General features: G+C 39.7%; 2 protein-coding genes across 3 annotated transcripts; one reads left to right on the forward strand and one right to left on the reverse strand.

The window, feature by feature from the left end:
* Positions 1-65: 65 nt before the first annotated feature.
* LOC113098737 (ER lumen protein-retaining receptor 3-like) lies at positions 66-16,392 on the reverse strand. Of its 2 annotated transcripts, XM_026263765.1 has the most exons (7): positions 16,319-16,392; positions 11,579-11,735; positions 11,299-11,334; positions 4,056-4,156; positions 2,572-2,730; positions 816-1,068; positions 66-702 (listed from the first exon to the last, which is right to left on the reverse strand). In XM_026263765.1, the coding sequence occupies exons 2-7, from the start codon at positions 11,613-11,615 to the stop codon at positions 659-661; spliced, it is 630 nt and encodes a 209-aa protein (XP_026119550.1). In that variant the 5' UTR covers positions 11,616-11,735; positions 16,319-16,392; the 3' UTR covers positions 66-658. The 2 variants fall into 2 exon arrangements, with proteins under 2 accessions (XP_026119550.1, XP_026119549.1); XM_026263764.1 differs by lacking the exons at positions 11,299-11,334; positions 11,579-11,735; positions 16,319-16,392 and adding an exon at positions 4,528-4,912.
* Positions 9,081-19,257, forward strand: LOC113098736 (ATP-sensitive inward rectifier potassium channel 12-like). Its single transcript, XM_026263763.1, has 3 exons — positions 9,081-9,823; positions 12,768-12,902; positions 17,726-19,257. Exons 2-3 carry the CDS (start codon positions 12,880-12,882, stop codon positions 19,209-19,211), a joined length of 1,509 nt encoding a protein of 502 aa, XP_026119548.1. The 5' UTR covers positions 9,081-9,823; positions 12,768-12,879; the 3' UTR covers positions 19,212-19,257.
* Positions 19,258-19,974: the final 717 nt, after the last annotated feature.

The following is a 19,974-nucleotide window of genomic DNA, read 5'->3' on the forward strand; positions in this document are numbered from 1 at the left end:
ACGAATGTCTGATTCACTTGATGAATGAATAACGATTGATGAAATAAAGAGGCATGACCCAGAGATGGACTGAAGTGTGTTTCTGCGCTCATTCGCTCTCATGAACACAAGAAACTCTTTATTGGCGTGCTTTATAAAAACCAGGGCAGATAAACTGTCCATCTTCATTTAAAAAAATCATGTCTTTGCCAGACATCTGTTAACTGTTATTCTCAGAGTGAAATGTGGTTTATACAAAACATTCATGATCTTCTCGGGTATATTGGCACAAAAAACACTTAAAGATCCAAATCAAACGTCCCTTTACAGAATGAAAACAATTCATAGTTGGTCATAAATGATGTACTACAGAGAAAATAAAACAAGAATAAGAAGGAAATAAGAGTAAACGAGGAAAGCAAATTATAAACGACAGAATGTAGAGTGTTTCTCACACACACACACACACACATAAACAGACATGTCCTCAACACACTGTCTTCATGAACAGAAACACATTAAGGCATCAGAGACGAGACACGTCCAGCAGATGTGATCACTGTAAGGCACAATTACACCAGCCACACGTGCAGCTCAAGAACAGGAGCTACAGCGGCGGCCGGTGATGATGTCACAACTGGGTGTGGCCTAATGCAGGGGCGGGGCCTGATCCAACAACTCACACCGGCATGGGCAAAGTCATCTTTCCACTTCCTCTCAGCACTGCAGACAGATAGAAAGATAGAAAAAACACACACACAAAACGTTGAGCTTATATCTATTTTCATGAAATGATTATATGGTTTATTGATCAAAGTTGTGAGGTGTCTGCTGACCTCTGGTGAAGTACAGATAGAAGAAATCGCAGTAGAAGATGGTCTGCACGACGCCGGACACCACGGCGATCTGGTCGAAGAATCCCTCCTCGTGATAGCGCCACACCCAGTTAGCGAGGTACAGCGTGCGGTACAGGCCCAGGAAGAACAGGTAGTGTGTGGTGATGGACTCGGCCTCGCCTGTCTTCGTGATCATGAAGAGCTGCGGCAGGATGGCCACCGACTCCAGGTAGATGGAGAACGTCCACAGTATCTACACAAACACAGAGATCGGTCACGACAATCGTTCATCGTACAGCGCTCATCATCTGAGAAAACAAAATCTTTCGAAATATAAGAGGACATTTTACTGTAAAAATATCCTGTACGTTTCAGAACTCAAAACTTTGTTGTTAGTCTAAAACTGCTTATATTAAAGTCAGTCTGCCAAAACAAAAGCGTTTGGAGCGTTCTACTCTATGATGCAATAGTGTGGATAAGCACCACCTCCACAGAAGATGATCAACACCTGCCTGTTTAGCCCCGCCCACTGATTCTACTTGACTGCCTGTTTAGCCCCGCCCACCGATTCTACATCACTGCCTGTTTAGCCCCGCCCACCAATTCTACATCACTGCCTGTTTAGCCCCGCCCACCCATTCTACATCACTGCCTGTTTAGCCCCACCCACTTATTCTACATCACTGCCTGTTTAGCCCCACCCACTTATTCTACATCACTGCCTGTTTAGCCCGTCCACCAATTCTACATCACTGCTTGTTTAGCCCCGCCCATTGATTCTACATCAATGCTTGTTTAGCCCCGCCCACTGATTCTACATCACTGCCATTTTAGCCCCGCCCACCTATTTAACAAAACTGGCTGTTTAACCCTGCCCGATGATTCTACATCACTGCCTGTTTAGCCCCGCCCACCAATTTACCATCACTGCTTGTTTAGCCCTGCCCGCTGATTCCACATCACTGCCTGTTTAGCCCGTCCACCAATTCTACATCACTGCTTGTTTAGCCCCGCCCACTGATTCTACATCACTGCTTGTTTAGCCCCGCCCACTGATTCTACATCACTGCCATTTTAGCCCCGCCCACCTATTTAACATAACTGGCTGTTTAACCCTGCCTGATGATTCTACATCACTGCCTGTTTAGCCCCGCCCACCAATTTACCATCACTGCTTGTTTAGCCCTGCCCGCTGATTCCACATCACTGCCTGTTTAGCCCCGCCCACTGATTCTACATCACTGCCTGTGTAGCCCCGCCCACTGATTCTACATCACTGCCTGTTTACCTCTGGCCATTGGTTCTACAGATGATTGGATTCAATAGACGATGCTGAATGACTTTATTGGATCTGATATTTATCTCACAAAAAGTTGGCGTAACTTTTTATTGCATGCTCACTATTGCTCAGTCTGTTAAACAGATTATCTGGTATCTACTGAGTATTAATGTTTTTTTTTACCTAAATCACATGTATCTTTAAGAAATGTAGGATGTTAGACATACACAACTATTAGCCAATCTTAACTGTGGCCATTTACTTGAGTCTACGATCCGGCTCGACTGTACAAACATAGCGTTCTGATGAGGGGGGCCAAAAATCAGAAAAGAAAATAGCCTATTACTTTTAAATTATGATTTGTTTTTAAAATATTAAAATATTAAAACATTATAACCTCAGAGAACAGTACAAAACAAAGAACAGAGGCAGCTGATGACCCTCTAACATGTAAAGCGCTGGGTGTTGAGCTCTGACCTCCAGCGGTGTGAAGGAGTAGTTCTCCAGGAACGACAGACCGGCCACCGGCACCAGCAGGAACTCCACACGAAACGAGTCGCTCTCAGAGTCGTACGATTTCCTGAAGCGGAAGTAGATGAGGCTGACGGTGGCGTACGCCAGGACCAGAAACACCACCTGAGGGACAGACAGATCCCATCACACATCGGTCCAGGGTCCAGCCCCACCAAGACATTCACCCAAAACATGCAACTCTATATAAACTGAATAAATGATCAACTGTAATGCCTTCAGCATTCTGAAACAAACATTTGTAGGACTTTCTCGACTCTAAACCATAAAATGCATAGGATTAAATAAAAATTAATTGCAAGCTATGGCAGGCACGTAAAATGATATGAAGTGGGGCATTCATGCCACCTGAGCTCAACAGCGCCACACACATTACAATGTAAATCTGTGGTCAAAAGAGGAACTGCATCACGCTCTAATTGAGAGCCATTTGGACAGGTCTCAGACAGATTTTGTGAAATGCATTGACATTAGATCTGTCAAATGTGTGTGTGTGCATGCTTTCAGACATTAGAATATAAAGACTTTAAGCTTTCTTGAGTTAGTTATATACTACGGCTGTGAACCAGAATCTGCCCCTCCTTAATATATGGTCAGGAGTCGCTACTGCATCTGTCAGAGTGACCTTTCCTGGGATTCAAACCCACAACCTGCTGTTGCAAGCGTCCTGTTCTACCAGTTGAGCTGCAGGAACATAGCTTGAGTGGTCTGGCAGCTTCAGGAAACTAGATTTGGGTTTGTTGTGCACATCATTTCCAACAGCTTTACCATGTGTTTTGCATGAGTTTAAATAAATGATAAATTATGTCATTTGGTGAACTTTAATAACAATTCAGTGCAATCATTTGCTGAGCAGTCACAACAGTTTCAAGATCAGCTGTGTGTGTATGTAGCACCTCTGCCACAAAAAACATAATTATGACAAAGCATTACAAAAATAAAAATAAATACAAAAATACAATACATACAAAATGCATACAAAATTTAAATGGATGAAAAGTTATTATTATGAAATCAAACAAAATTTGAGACACCAAGCCATAATTTTGTCATTGTTTTTGTCATAATTATGGCTTTATCTTAATGTAAATGCTTAATCTCATAATCATCCTCCTAATGTCAATTTTCTTTTAAAGAGAAATTAGTTATATTTTTTACTTTTTTCATAATTATGACTTATCTCATAGTTTTGACTGCCACTGTCTAATTATGACTTCAACTCAATTTCTACTTTTTAAAGTCATTATTTTGACTTAATGGCAAAAAAATTACTTTGCATCTCATAATTATGACTTGGTATCTTGTTACTTTTACTTTGTAACAATTCTGATGTTTTATCACTTTTAAACCCCATCAATAATAATAGATAGGAGTGTCAATTTGGACGTTTTTATCTTTTTTTCCCCTTATGTGTTGAAAGTGGTCAGTACCTTCATCACGGTGTTGTAGATGGAGATGAAGGCTGTGAACAGATCCAGGTATCTGGTGGTGAAGACCAGCGCAAACAGCAGCTGAGACTTCCCAGAAATACCTGAAACGCATCAACACACACTCAGTTATGAACAGAGCAGGACACAACAGGATCTTGAGCTCCTCAAGGATCCTGGAGAACATTCAAGGCATGTTAGGTGTCTCACACAATCAGCTGCCACGTAAACACGACACAACTCAACTTCTGCACGCGCTTGAGAGAACTGAATCCGACAGTCTCGTATTTAAAGCGGTTTTTATGTGTGAACGAGTCCTAAAGTGGATCCGCTCCGGTTCTGCTCCACACTCACGGTCCCAGATCCGGATTAATCACCAATAACACTCGATAATAAGCTCAGCTATGTGAAAATCACACAAGTCTGTTGTTTTTTTTATTAATTCTGCTATGCATATAGGATATTGTGCGTGTACCTGCGCATGATTTGGATCTCCAGATCTTCAGGAACAGAATAATGATGGCGACCAGATGACAAACATCTCCAGACAGTCGGAAGATATTCATGATATCGATCGGTGATCAGCGCTGGATATAAAGAGTTCTGCAGCTGTTCTCAGAACAGATGTTCGCTCCAAACAAAACAAAACACAACAAAAACTCTTTCTTTCTGCTGCTCAGCGCGTGCTCGTCATCCGGGTGCTCGCGTAAGCCTCTTAATGATTTATTACATATGCGCGACAGAATCCGAGATAGTCTAATTTACTGCAAACTCTCTGGTGGTCTGTGCTGGACTGTGCGCTCGCGCCTCTGATGGGTGACGTGGCTGACGGTCCGCGAGACCAGGATCCGGGTTTCCATGCCGCGTCACAGCCTCTGCAGCGCACGCCTTTAAAGGGGAAACGCGTCAGCTTAAAAAAAGCGACGACTACGTGCTCTGTCTCTGCACTCAAAACCGCTCATTTAATGTCAGAATATTGATATTGAGATGTTACGTAGCATAGTTAGTGAATTACACAGCTCCACCGGAATTGCTCTATATAATAAGCCCTTCTGCTGTTTTTGCTACATATACATAGCACCCCACCCCCCACACACACACACTAACACACAAACGTTTGTTTTTGTGAAAAGTGTGTTCATCCCATATGTGTAATGTTTTTTTTACTGTACAAACTGTATATTCTATCGCCCTGGGGACATGGGTTATGTCCTCATAAGTCACCCTCTCCCTGTAATACCTGTGTCATACCCATGTCATTATACAGAGTTGTGTCCTGATATGACTCAAAAACAAGAACACACACACATATATGTGTTTAATAGAGCACTGTAAATTCATGTGAAGCAGCAGATTTCACTGTATATCACAGCAAATGAAGTTTTATTTTATTTATTTTTTTACCTTTATTCAACCAGGAAAGTCCCATTGAGGTTAAAAACCTCTTTTTCAAGGGAGTCCTGGCCAAGAGGCAGCAAAAACACATGCAGTCAACTACATTTATAAAAGTTATACAATACAAATAATTAAAAACATTTACAATTTAAACAGGTCATTTCAGGTTCTCTCAATCTGGACTTAAAAACATTTAAGGAAGGTTCAGATAATTTCAAGTCTTTTTGCTAAATGTTTTGTAGTGACATATGATTTACTCATCGCTCAAAACTGATACCTTGATGTTAACACCTGAATTATTCCCATTAAAAAACTTGATAAAAATTTCCTATAAGAAATCTGACTGGAATGGTTCCAAGTTATGATAGAAATTCTAATTAGAACAATAATCTTATTGATTTCTATCATAACAGAGGCAATCATTCTCTGGTTTGTTTGTAGATGCTGTTGTCTCAGTAGGTGATTTCCAGCTCGTCGTTCTGTGATTTCAGATGGAGAACTGCTGTGACACAGAGCACACAGATCCACAGCTTTGGCTACATTCAAATCACACTTTATAAATCTCTCTCGCTCACTGAGGTTGTACATTTGCATTGTCAAGCCATTGCAGTTCAATGTGATAAATGCAAAACATGGCATGTAAAGTATATTCACAAAAGCTCAGATGGATAGGCAAAATATAGCAATACTGAAGAATTAATAGCAACACTGGAGAATTAATTAAAAAGCGCAACAGTAAATTTGAATAATAAGCGATACAGAAGTATTCATACTCTGTGAGTGTGTGTATCAGTATTTCCTCTAGAGGACAGTAAAGCTCCCTCAAACACTGACGACAGATTAAAACCACACAAAACATTCTTTACATTACATAAAACACTAAAACAGAAGAGGATCACATATAGCCTAAACTATTTAACAACGAATGACTGATTTATGGTTCATATAAAAACTAAAAACATTGTAAATCTTTAAGGATAATAAAGGTATAATTCTCAAGAGCTTCAATTCAATGCTTGTTGTTGAGATAAAGGGTAAATTCTTATGGTTTGCACTACAAATACATTTATAAACACTACAAACCATCACATTTTAAACATTAAAAAAGAGTTTCCTGTTGTGCATCTTGGGACAAATTCCAATAGTATTTCGTGGTTTTATGGCCACCAATAGAAGACAACCAATCACCAGTAGAGACCAACATGCCCCATTACAGTTTCCATTATAGTGCAATTTCTCATTATAACAGGTAAAGCCATTACAAATTCTGTGGTTTATATTGTTTTTGCTTCAGCAGGATGGGCAGTATTTCATATTTAGCAAAGCAATGTTCATGATTTCTTAGTGTTTGTCACAGAATTGGGTTCTTTTTCAACGATTCAGGTCTGTTTAAATGAGCTGGATGAGTGTTGCGTGTAAACTCAGTGTGACAGAGGAGCAGTCAACCATTCGCGATCAAATTAGGAAGTTAGCAAAGCTTTTTTTTCTTACATAACTGTGAAACGGTGTGCAAAACGGCAGAAAACGAGAGTTTCCACACGAATGCGTGAAGAGCCAGAGAGAGCATGTTCTTGATTCAGACAAACTGAGAGTCAATGGGAGAGAAAAACCTGGAAAACTGAGAGACGGAGAGAGACAATGGTGTCCATCAGAGGTCGTGGGAATTTATCAGGACACCCAGAGGCGATTACAGGCTATTAATACACACACACACACACACACACACACACACACACACACACACACACGTCTGGCCTCTAACAATCACTCTCTTCTCTTGTGCTGTGTCACCGTCTTTCTCACGGTAATTTAAAACATGTTTGAGAAGCAGATGTGATCTGAGGGTTTTCTTCATATAGAAACAAACAGAGCTTATGACTGAATGATTGACAGATGCAAAAATGATTAAAGATGCAACATTAGCCTATAACTGTCACACCTTTCCTTTCAGCTTGGGTTTTCTCTCTCATATCTGAGTGAAACTGCATCTGGTTTATATCTGAGCCCTGCGTCCTTCACCCACTGACCTCCTGCTAATGCCATCGACCCTGTGTGTGTGGTATTGAGGTTTTGGGTCGTGTCCCGTTTGAGTCAGAGAGGATCACCTGTCTGTCTGAGCGTCTCTTCTGCTTAGTAGGGGTTGCTAATAGGCCTACAGCATATCAAAACATATGAACAGTTTATTCATTCATTTACTAATCTTTGAGTTTATGATGTGAATCTGTCTGTTGGATTTTTTTATTATTCTTCATAGTTTCCTAAGCTATCGAACTGACTGCATTTGGACTGCAAAGATTCGCCGAATATATCCCAGCAGGTATATTGCCATAGGCTATATATACACATTTATTCACACACACACACACACACACACACACTATAGGCCTATTGCCAAAATGAACAGGTTTGACTATAATAATTTCCATGAGTACAAATCTTAATGTTATACAAATTATATTCAATAGAATAGTGTGCTTCCAATTGTAAAGCAACAGTTTGGACACAACCTTTTTCTATTCTAGCATGACAAGGCCTCATAAGGCAAGGTTCAAAAAGTATAGAATATAATTATATGCTTTAACATTAAGATTTGTACTCATGGAAATTACTAAAGTAATCTAACCTGTTCAAGAGAAGGGGGTGTTCCAACACTTTTGACTAGTCTACAGTAGCTTTATATATAGAGAGAGAGAGAGAGAATTAAAGTAGCTTATACTGTGAATTGTGCAATAAAACAACAAAGCATTATTTGTTCTTTCTTCCTGATAAATAGGCCTCTTTCCATCATAATGTCCTAACAGGATCCTGCCTCACTCCTCCTCTCGTCTCAGCTCGTCTCTCTCTCGGTGTTTTCTCCCACACACACTCCTACTGTCACTCCACGGCTGTCATATGTTCAGATCTCTCCCACCTCCTCATGCAGGCCTCCACCGCCGAAAATACAAGAGCTCGTGCAACAACGCCGCGTCTCCATAGAAACCATTCAGTGGCTGCTTTTAAAATCTCTGAAAGGAAATAATCAGGACAGAAACACGGATCGATCAGAGGTCATAAAACCAGCGTTCACGGACGTTCACGGTCGAAGTTGAACTTTTCAAACAGTGTTTGTGTAAATGCTCAGAATGTCTGATTTCCGTAGAGGTTTAGTCTCCTCAAGATTTTAAAAATAAGTTGTATATTGTGGCTCAGTGGTAGAGCATTGGGTTAGCAGCACAAGGTTGTGGGTTCGATTCCCAGGGAACACATGTTAGGTAAATAATGTTAAACTGAATGCACTGTAAGTTGCTTTGGATAAAAGTGTCTGCTAAATGTATAAAAATAATTATATATATATATATATATATATATATATATATATATATATATATATATATATATATACATATATGCAATGATGGTTCCATAAAGAACCTTTAACATCCGTGGAATCTTTTCATTGCAGAAATGGTTCTTTATGGTGAATAAGGTTCTGAAAATAAATTCTAAAATTCTAACGGTCATTTTAAGAACTTTTCACTGAATGCAGCTTTTGAAACCTAAAATATTCTTCTATTGTATTGCTGTAAAAAAAAAAAAAAAAAAAAAAAAAAAAAAAACAGTATTTTTTTTTTTTTTTTTGTAAAGTGTGTTGTGGTTTAGATAAAGCAGAATCCATCGTCTGAGTAAAATTCAATGTTCAGAGAGTTCTGAACACCCAGAGCATGAACATGTTACCCAGAGGAGACAGAAAGAGATGCGGGAGAACATTTGGGTCTGGACACTAAAATACTTTGACAAGAGGAGGAAGAGAGATACATTCCCTCCAACAATGGCAGAAAATCTGTGACGCTGAGGAAAATGAAAAAGATTAAAAGTCTGTTACACCACAGAGAGAAAAAAAACTGAGAAGAAAGATAATTCCGTCGAGACCACTCATCAATGTCGTGAACACACGAGCGCATCATGTCTGGACTCATTTGGACTGAATTTCACTTGGCATCAATCTGAAGTGAGTATAATCGCAGTGACAGGTTCACATCTTTCACCTCCTCCTCCTCCGTTATCCGCTGGTCACCCACATGAGCGCGAGACCGCGAGGATGAGGAGGAGAGCGCGCGCGCGCTCGGAGATTACCGCGAGTGAAGTCAAAGCGGAGAGACCGGGGGGATTAACCTGCGAAAACTACAAGAAAACATGAATTACAAAAACCACGCGGCTGGTGATGTGATAAAGACGAGTGTGTTCGGAGAATAAGGGAAAAAAAAAGAGGGAGAGAAAGAAAACAGCACGAGCGAACAGAGTGCGCGTTTAGCGCCCAAACACCAAGTGACCAAGAGGAGAACACAGATTTACCGGAAAAAAAAAACGTTTACAGATTTGATATTTGCTTTTATAAGGTGAGCAATTCTTCATTTCTTTATGTGTGTAGTAAGTTTTTTTTCTGATTCATATGTCTGAATAGCTGTTCAAGTTTTATTCCTAGTTTATTTCCATACTGCATTTGAGGAATTATTATACTGGCATTTGTATGATGATGTCACTGCATATATGTAAAATATGACCTATACTATATAGCCATAATCTGCATAATTTACAATACATGCTGAAATGAAAAATATTGTAATTATTAGTTGTAGACCTATTATTATAATAAGGAGTCTTGTAGAAAACCAAATTATTCTTATAAATTATAGCCCATTTGATGTCCATTTAAAATTTCTTAAATTAAGTAGGCTATCATTTATATAACTTTAATGTATATATGCATATTCAAAGCACTGACGTAGCCTACATATCAAATCGATTGTGGATGGGCAGATGAGGGGAGGATAAATGCGGCTGAAACAGAGAAAATAAATTTGGTTGTTGTAATGAAAAGAGATTATTCTCTGTTTGAGATAACGCACTGTACGCGCGCCGCATCTGGAGCTTTACCGGATTTACCGCGCGCGGAAACCTACCTGCGCGTCACGTTTTATGTCACAGTCTCAATCCCGCAGATTTGAGGCGAACATCTGCTGCATGATGAAACCACTGCGGTCAGTGCGAAGTAAATATAAGTTTTCTGATGAGTTTACACTCAGTTAACAGAACACTTTAGTAAAAAACCGACAAAGCTGTTTAAACTGCAAGCGCGGGAAACTGGAGTTCTGTGGCGCGGTTTGTTTTTTGGCACGGGGGGCTTGTCTCGGCCAGTTTCCAGTGGAAAGCGCTTAATGTGCTGGAGAATCTGCCGCGTGACTTCACTTGATTCCCCTGATCAATAAGAGCTTAATGCACTTAATGCACTGACAAAAAACAAAATGTTTCCACACTTGTAGAAATGTACAACGGTTTAACTATAGTTGTAGTTTGGACACACTTAATACCCTACCATTTACATAGGCTACCATGCCAGGAAAATACTGCGTTATATAAATATGGTAGTTATTCAGACCATGGTAGGCTACATCAAAGTATGACAGTCGTTTGTTATATAGCCTAATCAATTAGCAAGCACAGTACTTTTCTGCAAATTAAGAGAGTGTACAAATTTGGTTAAAACTGTCAAAATTGGGCGCAAAAAGTATACAGACGTAGCCAAAGCACACAATGACAGTGTACCAATCTACAGTAGCCAGAAAAAAAGCATCTGAATACTCTAATCACACATACTTCATGAGTAGCCTATAAGAAACATGTACAAACTAAATATATATTCAGAAGGATGTTGGTTTGAAATGATAAAGCAGTAGATGTTTAAGCTAACAAAGGTGTTGTCTAAGTTTGTCAATGGTGGATTCTGTTAATGGGTGTTAATGTGTGGAACTACAAACAATGGATTGTGGCACCAACAAGGTCATGATTCCAGATTAACTGATTAAATGCATACCTTGAAAGCACTGCAAGTCACGTTGGATACAAGTGTCTGCCAAGTGAAGAAATGTAAACATCAACAAAACATCAACTGTTACTGAAGACAAAGATCCTGCAGCCACTGAGATACAGACACTTGATCTAATGAATGATGTCAGATATGAGGAAATGTGAGAGAAAATTCTAATTTCTTCAAATTCTTCTGACATATTCTTACAGACGCACATTAAGAGCTTCAGCATTTATCTAAAGAATAATAAATATATCAGATTAAATCAGATCAAGTCTGAACTCACCTTCTGTCAGTGTGTGTGTGTGTGTGTGTGTGTGCATGCTGTTGTCATATTAATCCCACACACACACACACACACACACACACGGACAGACGGACGGACGTCTCAGATTACAGCACAGGATCCTCAGGGCTCATTTCTCTGGATCTGCTCCATATCACTGTTAAAAATGAGAGATGAAGAGATTATTCAGATATCATTGGATTAGGAATTAAGAAAGAAACTTCTACAAACACACACACATACAATCAGGGATTAAATGTGTGTGTTCATGTTGTGTAACAAAGGTTAAGTCCATTTTCATTGTAAAGAGCAGTTATTGAGTCAGATGCGTCTGTACTGTTGACGTCTGCATCTTCAACAATCCCACTCTCTCCTCAAACTATTTAATATGTCATTTAAACTGACTGTTATCACAAGACACTAATCTTTTAAAACAGTAGCTTAGAGGAGGTGTGTGTGTGTGTGTGTGATTGATGTCTGTAATGAGACCATGATCACGAAACACAGAAAACTGCCCTTCAGACATATCAGATCACTTCACTGTCATTTACAGTGTCATGGAATGACAGTAAATGCAATATAAAACACACACACACACATACACACAAACCAAAAAAAAAATGGTTTGTGAAATAGTAAAGTACACAAAAAATGGAAGAGTCTAACATTTTTTTGAGCCATGATATCTTTACTCAACTTGTTTAACCAACAAACTACACTTAAATTTTGGCATACACATTTTTTAAGTAAAAAAAAAAATCACACAAATTAACTGTTGACCTTGGATCCAATTAATCAGAGATTTCAGTTCAAATCAACACCTTATATATAGCACATGCTAAATTTTAGCATGTACATTTAAAATGTTAATTATTTGTATTTATTTTTCTACAACAAATGCCACATATTCTGTTAAAATGCTCTTTGGAGCCATTGTATAACTAACAAATGTTATAAACATTTGGATCTAAAATATAATTCTAAATATAGAGCTGAATATTTAGAGAACATGCAAATCAGTGACGGTTGTTAGCCTACATCTTAGTGTGTGATGGCTATTTTAACAACTGCTTTGACCCAGATCACAGCATCCAAACCAGAACACAAATATAGTTTGTGTCCACATCACATCAGCCTAAGCTTTCAGCATCACACCATGGCTGATGCGTCTCTGTTTCTCTGTCTGCAGAGTGTGAAATACATTAGATCCAGGTGTGTCAGGATGCCGATACCCAATCTTTCCGGGTAAACGGGAGAACACTGTCCACACACATGCACACACGCTGAAGATCAAATACAGAATGGGAACCAACAGAGGAAACAGGTAAGATCAGAATGTGTGGGAGCATTCAAGTTTATACATTTACATTTAGCAGACGTTTTTATCCAAAAACGACTTACAAATGGATAATTTTTTTTATAAATGTGTTAGTTTATATACGTATATAAGAAAACAAGCAGTTAGTAAATAAAGTGAAGGTCTACAATGGGAAAGTTAAGTCTGTAATATATAAGGGTGCAGAGCCAGTGGTGGTTTTGTATGTAAACATTAATTCCTTGAATTTTATGCGAGCAGCTATTGGTAGCCAGTGTAAATTGATCAACATAGGGGTGACGCACGCTCTTTTTGATTTGTTAAAAATTAATCTTACATTCTGGATTAATTGTAAAGATTTGTTAGAACTGGCTGGAAGACTTGCCTAGAGAGCATTGCAATAGTCCAGCCTGGACAGAACAAGAGCTTGAACAAGGAGTTGTGCAGCATGATCCGAAAGAAAGGGCTTGATCTTCTTGTTGTTGAATAAAGCAAATCTGCAGGAAAAGACAGATTTAGCAATGTGGTCTGAGAAAGTCAGCTGATCATCAATCTTAACTCCAAGGCTTCTAGCTGTTTTTGAAGGAGTTATGGTTGAAGTGCCTAACTTGATGGTGAAATTGTGATGAAATGAAAGCAGGTTCTGTCTTGGGGAGGTTGAGTTGAAGGTGATGGTCCTTCATCCAGCAAGAAATATCTGTTAGACAAGCTGAGATGCGAATAGCTACCGTCGGATCGTCAGGATGGAATGAGAGGAAGAGTTGAGTGTCATCAGCACAGCAGTGGTATGAAAAGCTATTTTTCTGAATGACAGAACCCAATGATGCCATGTAGACAGAGAAGAGAAGTGGTCCAAGAACTGAGCCCTGAGGGACCCCAGTAGTTAGATGTTGTGACTTGAACACCTCTCCAAGAGGCCTTGAAATACCTATCTGAGAGATAAAGCACGGGACACACCAAGCCAACGATCGGCTATTTGCCATCGTTAGACAGACGGCAAGCGATGATTGAGCTAGTTTGTTTGGAGTGTACCACTTATTGGCTCAGTTTGTGTCGGGAACGTTGCCGAGAATGAGAGCTCTGATTGGATATTCAGTTTAGTGAACAAGTCAGTGCCGAGAATTAAAGCAAAAATGATAAACAAGAATGTGAATGAAAGCGTTACAGACAGAAGGCTGTTTAAATGTTATGTGATATTTCCCAATCACTCTAATACAAAAATATTTACATAACATTACTGATATTCAAAACTGTAAGCTCACGCTGCTTTGTTTAATAGCTGCTGATATGAAAAGCTTGTTGATCACAAGCCATGTGTTAGTTTGCCGTCTGTTATAGTCTTTTTGGTCCGACGCAAGGCAACAACCCTGTCGGCTTTCATCGTCCCTAGTTCTTTAAAGTGGCTTGGTGTGTCCCGGGCATTTAGATTGAAACCACTGGAATGTGGTTCATTAAATCCCCTTTGCCAATAGGGTTGGCAGGATGACCTGGTGGTTAACTTTGTCAAAAGTTGTGGACAGATCCAGCAAGATAAGTTTTGAAGATTTGGAATCTGCTCTTGCCAGTCTTAGGGCTTCAACAATTAAGAGCAAGGCTGTCTCGGTTGAATGTCCACTTCTGAAACCAGACTGGTTGTTGTCGAGGAGGTTCTGTGTGAGAAAGTGTTCATTGAATCGCAATGTTCGCAATGAAAGGAAAGAAGGGAAACTTGTCTGTTCTTAATTAGTGGGGTTATACGAGCCTAAATGCTGAGAAAAAAACATCAGTGTGAAGGGATGTGTTGATGATGTGAGTGGGTGCAGGTACAACTGCAGGAGAAATGGCTTGAAGAAGATGAGATGGAATTGGATCAAGCGGACAAGTAGTAGGATGATAAGAAAAGATTAGTTTGGAGACTTCTGCCTCAGAGAGTGAAGAGAAGAATGTGAACGAGTGTTTGCTGGTAAGATTCGTTCAACTCTACCTGACACAGGTACCCAGGCAATTTCAGTAAGACTGATGTTCCAAACTGAACCCAAGGAAGGCTACTAGCTCAGATGTTGTAACTAGCAAGGTGCTCTAGGCTTGTGCTTATCAACTTGCTGCCGTTTCACCAACATCTTTATTGTCCCACCATGCCTCAAATCAGCCACAATCATACCAGTCCCAAAAAAATCCTAATACAGACAGACCTGTTGCTCTCACTCCAATTGTTATGAAGTTCTTTGAGCGACTGGTACTGAGGCATATTAAAACTAGCCTCCCACCTGTCTTCAACCCAAATCAATTTGCCTACAAATATATCCATGCAGGATGCAATCGTCACAGATCTACATATATCACTGGATCACGTAGAACACAGAGGGATGTTTTGCATGCTTTTCATAGACCACAACAGGTTTTTAACACCATAGCACCAGATATACTGATCAGGAAACAGCTTCATCTGGGACTTTCCTCAAACATCTCTTCCTGGACTATAGACTTTCTGACAAATCATCAAGCCTGGCTCCCATCTCTCTTCCACTCAACACTGGCTCCCCACAAGGCTGCATGATGAGCCCATTATTATATTATTCACAGTGTGTGTGTGTTCACTGCAGTGTGTGTGCACTTCGGATCGGTTAAATGCAGAGCACAAAAAATATGTCAGCATACTTGGCTGTATGTCACTTCACTTTCAACTCTTTGTTTGACCTTTTGGCTTTTAGTTCAATCAAAGCACGGACTTCCAGATTTATGAACAGTTTTTATCCCAAGGCCATCCATAGTCTTAATAAACACACATAATGTCTAATTTGGCTATAGTCCATTATATGCACCATTCCATTTATGCATTTATTAATTTAAGTATTTGTGCAATATACACCACAAGCATTGTTTGTGTATGTTAGTGTGCATGGTATGTTGTGTTGGAAGATCATATGAAATCTTGTATCATAAACACAATGACAATAAAGAAAATTCAAAGATGTGTTTGACAGTTGGTGTTGAAATTGTGCCCTGATGGTTTTAATTTTATTAGTGAAGAACGTGGTAACGTCGTCAGCTGTTAAGAGTTAATGCAGGAGGAAGAGGAGGAAAATGTTTTATACAAGAGTCAGACGAATTGTAAATTTTTTTGTGATAGTATGTCCTTTTAGCAGGGGAGACATTGGCAGCGAAAGAAGAGAGAAGTTTATAGGTCAAAATATGGCACAAAATATGCATATTTTACCGGTACTCAATTTGAATTATTTATAATATTACAAAATTTATTTGGATGAATCAGTAAATGTGATGTAATTTGTGTCTCGTTTTTGAGAGATTTAAACTATGCTGTTTAAAAAGTTTCCTTTTTCCAAGGCAATTTATCCTGGACACAAGTAACGTCTAAAGAGAGAAACATGACAAATATTAAATTAAAAAAACACACACAAAAAAAACAAAAAACAAAGAGGTTTTACCCATCAGCAAGAGCTCTGTAAACATCTGATGTGTGTTTACTGAAGTCTTTGGTTCTTCACTAAACACCACACACCTGAGGAGTAAAGAAATCATTCTATTAATCACAGAGACAATATCATTGTCATTTACTTGCTTTCTAATTTGGAACACAGATGATGATATTTTGAGTGTTTTCTTTTTGTCCATACAATGAAAATCAATGGGTTCCCATGTTGTTTGTTAACAGTAAGTATTGAAAATACTGTTTCTTGTGAAGTTTCACTGACTCAGACACATTTACTGTCACTCATGTGCTCCACCAAACCTCAGCTAATTATTGAGAGCCAGTAACACTGGCATACGGTTTATTTATTTGCTTATTAGTTTGTGTGTGCGCGAGTAAGAGAGAGAGAGAGCGCTCAAGTTATAATCCCTAAACCTTCACTGACCGCAATCCTGATATGGCTAAATGACTGGCCTTCCCTCATAATCCCAGATGAGGGGCAGGTAACACACACCTGAGGCTCTCATACCCTCACACACAAACATCTGAAGAGAGGGACAGGGAAACTATGGAGAAACAGTCCTGCTCCCACCGACAGAAGCTTCAGTAAAGGTTTGGGAGGTTCATCACGAGGATCGGTCGGTGTCTTTCTGCAGAGAGACGCATTAGTGACTCATGGTTTATCTGGAGTGAGTGTGTGTCCTTTAGAGCGGTCACCGGAAAGAACAAATGCTCCAATCAGATTACAGCGCTTCACCTGTCCTCCCACAGCTCCCAAAAACTCACATTTACCACATTTAGTTATTTATATGGTGCTTTATACAATACAGACAGTTTCGAAGCAGCTTCACAGAAATAAAAAGCAAGTACCAGTGTAGAAAAATGAATAATTTATGAAACAAATAATAATTCTTCTGAAAAGCAGCTCGACAGAAAACTGTCATTATACAGATCAATTAATTTCAAAGCTCATTCAATTCAGTTTGATTATTAGCCATCTATAACCATTCAAAACAATTTATTAAAATTTAATTGATAAGTACCTGAATACCTGAAATTGAATAAAATAAAATAACAGAATAAAAGAACTTGACAATTTGAGAATTAAAATAAAAACTATAGAAAATGTAGAAATATATTAAATATAGAATTAAAAAGATAAAAATAACTATTGGTTTGAAAAACATACAACTACAACTGAAATGAACAAAATATTTAAAAATCAAAACAAAAGCATGAGAAACTAATAAAAATTAAACTAAAAATGAAGTATATAAAAGCCAATGCACAATATTAAATAGAAAAATAAATTCAAAAGATAACTAACTATAATTATTCAATTCAGGTTAAAAAAAAGAAATTAATAAAATCTGTCTGTGAAGATCTGTTTTCTGAGCACAAACTCTTGTGTTGTCCGTCTCAGGTACAGCATCGTGTCTCCTGATGAGGAGGGTCTGAAGATCTCCACCCTCGGCCTCCACAACGGCCACGGCTCCAGACGGCTTCACTCCCCCGATGGAGAGGCGGGCCCGAGCACCGCATCAACGGTGATGAGGACCGGCTACAACGGGAAGATCTCCACGTCCGGCCGCGGCCAGCTGCGGAGCCGCTTCGTCAAGAAGAACGGCCAGTGCAACGTGGTCTTCGCCAACATGGACGACAAGCCGTGGCGATACCTGGCGGACATCTTCACGACGTGTGTGGACATCCGCTGGCGCTACCTGCTGATGATCTTCTGCTCCACCTTCTTGTTCTCCTGGCTCGTGTTTGGCTTGATCTTCTACAGCGTGTCTCTAGTGCACGGGGACTTCGATAAAGATCACGGGAGCAGCAGAAAGCCGTGGAAACCGTGTTTGCTGCACGTCGAGGGTTTCATCGGCGCGTTCCTGTTCTCAATCGAGACCCAAACCACGATTGGTTACGGCTGGCGCTGCGTGACCGAAGAGTGTCCCGTAGCGATCGTTACGGTCGTAGTGCAATCGATCGTTGGATGCATCATTGACTCTTTCATGATTGGCACCATTATGGCCAAAATGGCGCGTCCGAAGAAGCGAAACCAAACCTTGTTGTTTTCGCACAACGCGGTGATTGCGTTGCGCGACGGGAAGCTGTGTTTAATGTGGCGGGTCGGGAACCTTCGGCGAAGCCACATTGTTGAAGCCCACGTTCGAGCGCAGCTCATCCGACCCTACGTGACGGCGGAGGGCGAGTTCATCCCGCTGGAGAATATGGATTTGAACGTGGGCTACGACGAAGGTACAGACCGCCTCTTCCTAGTGTCGCCGCTAGTAATCGTACACGAAATCGACGAGGATTCGCCGCTTTGGGGGATGAGTCGGGCGGATCTCGAATCGGATGATTTCGAGATTGTAGTGATCCTGGAGGGAATGGTGGAGGCGACAGCAATGACCACGCAAGCACGTAGCTCCTACCTTTCCCGTGAGATCCTATGGGGTCACCGCTTCGAGCCAGTCATCTTCGAGGACGGCGATCGCTACCAGGTCGATTACGCGCATTTCCACAAAACCTACGAGGTTCACTCCACACCCGCCTGCAGTGCTAAGGAGCTGAGTGAACTGACCGGGCGCCGTTCATCCGGGTCGTCCCGATCCGTGACGCCAGACAGCCGCAGCCGGGCGCAGACGCTCCTCCCGCCGCACTCGCCCAGCGCCTTCTGCTACGAGAACGAGGTGGCGCTCTGCTGCAGAGAGGACGAGGAGGAGCAGCCGTGCAACCCGATGACTGTCGCTCCCACAGACTTCCAGAAAATGTTCCAGGATTCAGCCACCATGACCTCCGGAAACAACATGCTCTGCGTATTGGACATGGACAATCAGATCGAGTTTGACATCATGCAGACTGCCAAACCACTCGACCCCATGACTTATAAGAGCGAATCTGAGATATGACGTTCATGTGGGTACATGCATTTATTTAAAAACATTTATTTATATAAAAATTGATCGCTACATAAATATGTAAATTATACAAATGATTATACTGAGGTTATAGAATGAATTTATATAAGTATAATATAATGTAATGTTTTTAAATTATTTAGATGTATAACATAAATATTTAATAATTTACTTGTAGAAATTTATATTCATAAATATTTAAATTTATAAAAATACATGCTATTTATAATGTATTAAATATACACTGATATATTTATACAAGCAAATTATTTATAATAGAGTATTATTTATATAAATGTAATTCTTCTGAATAATTTATTTGCATTAGTAAAAACTACTTTACTAGTAATACATTAGTATAAAAATGTATTTAAATAATGCATTTTATGTAACTGAATACATTTATAAAACATACATTTATTCATATGTACATATTATAAATATAAATCAATTATAAATAAAATAATTGTTCACAATAATTATACTTAATACATTTGTATATAAATAATACATGCATTTAAATAAATGTCAATTTACTTAAATTTAATCTTTATGAATAAACACATTATTTATTATTTATATACAAATAAATGGCCTTGCCTGCAGTGTTTTTGTACTTTGCTCATCGCAGTCTTCCCAGAGGAGGAAGTGGGTGTGTTTGGCCTCAAGGAACATGTGACCCTAAAGGTTATGACCTCATGTCATGGTCATCGATGAGGCTTCCAGCAAGAGATTACACGCATCCTCAGTGGAG

This window comes from Carassius auratus, unplaced genomic scaffold (assembly GCF_003368295.1).
Source record: "Carassius auratus strain Wakin unplaced genomic scaffold, ASM336829v1 scaf_tig00216633, whole genome shotgun sequence".
Lineage (NCBI taxonomy): Eukaryota > Metazoa > Chordata > Actinopteri > Cypriniformes > Cyprinidae > Carassius > Carassius auratus.

What these genes read in the sequence shown, in the direction of transcription:
- LOC113098736 (XM_026263763.1), top strand. Translation starts at nt 12,880, where the DNA reads ATGGGAACCAACAGAGGAAACAG. An exon ending in GGAACCAACAGAGGAAACAG is followed by an intron (nt 12,903 to 17,725) that starts GTAAGATCAGAA and finishes TGTCCGTCTCAG; the next exon opens with GTACAGCATCGTGTCTCCTG.
- LOC113098737 (XM_026263764.1), bottom strand. Translation starts at nt 4,618, where the DNA reads ATGAATATCTTCCGACTGTCTGGAGATGTTTGTCATCTGGTCGCCATC. An exon ending in TCTACAACACCGTGATGAAG is followed by an intron (nt 2,731 to 4,055) that starts GTACTGACCACT and finishes TCTGTCCCTCAG; the next exon opens with GTGGTGTTTCTGGTCCTGGC. An exon ending in CTATCTGTACTTCACCAGAG is followed by an intron (nt 703 to 815) that starts GTCAGCAGACAC and finishes ATCTGTCTGCAG; the next exon opens with TGCTGAGAGGAAGTGGAAAG.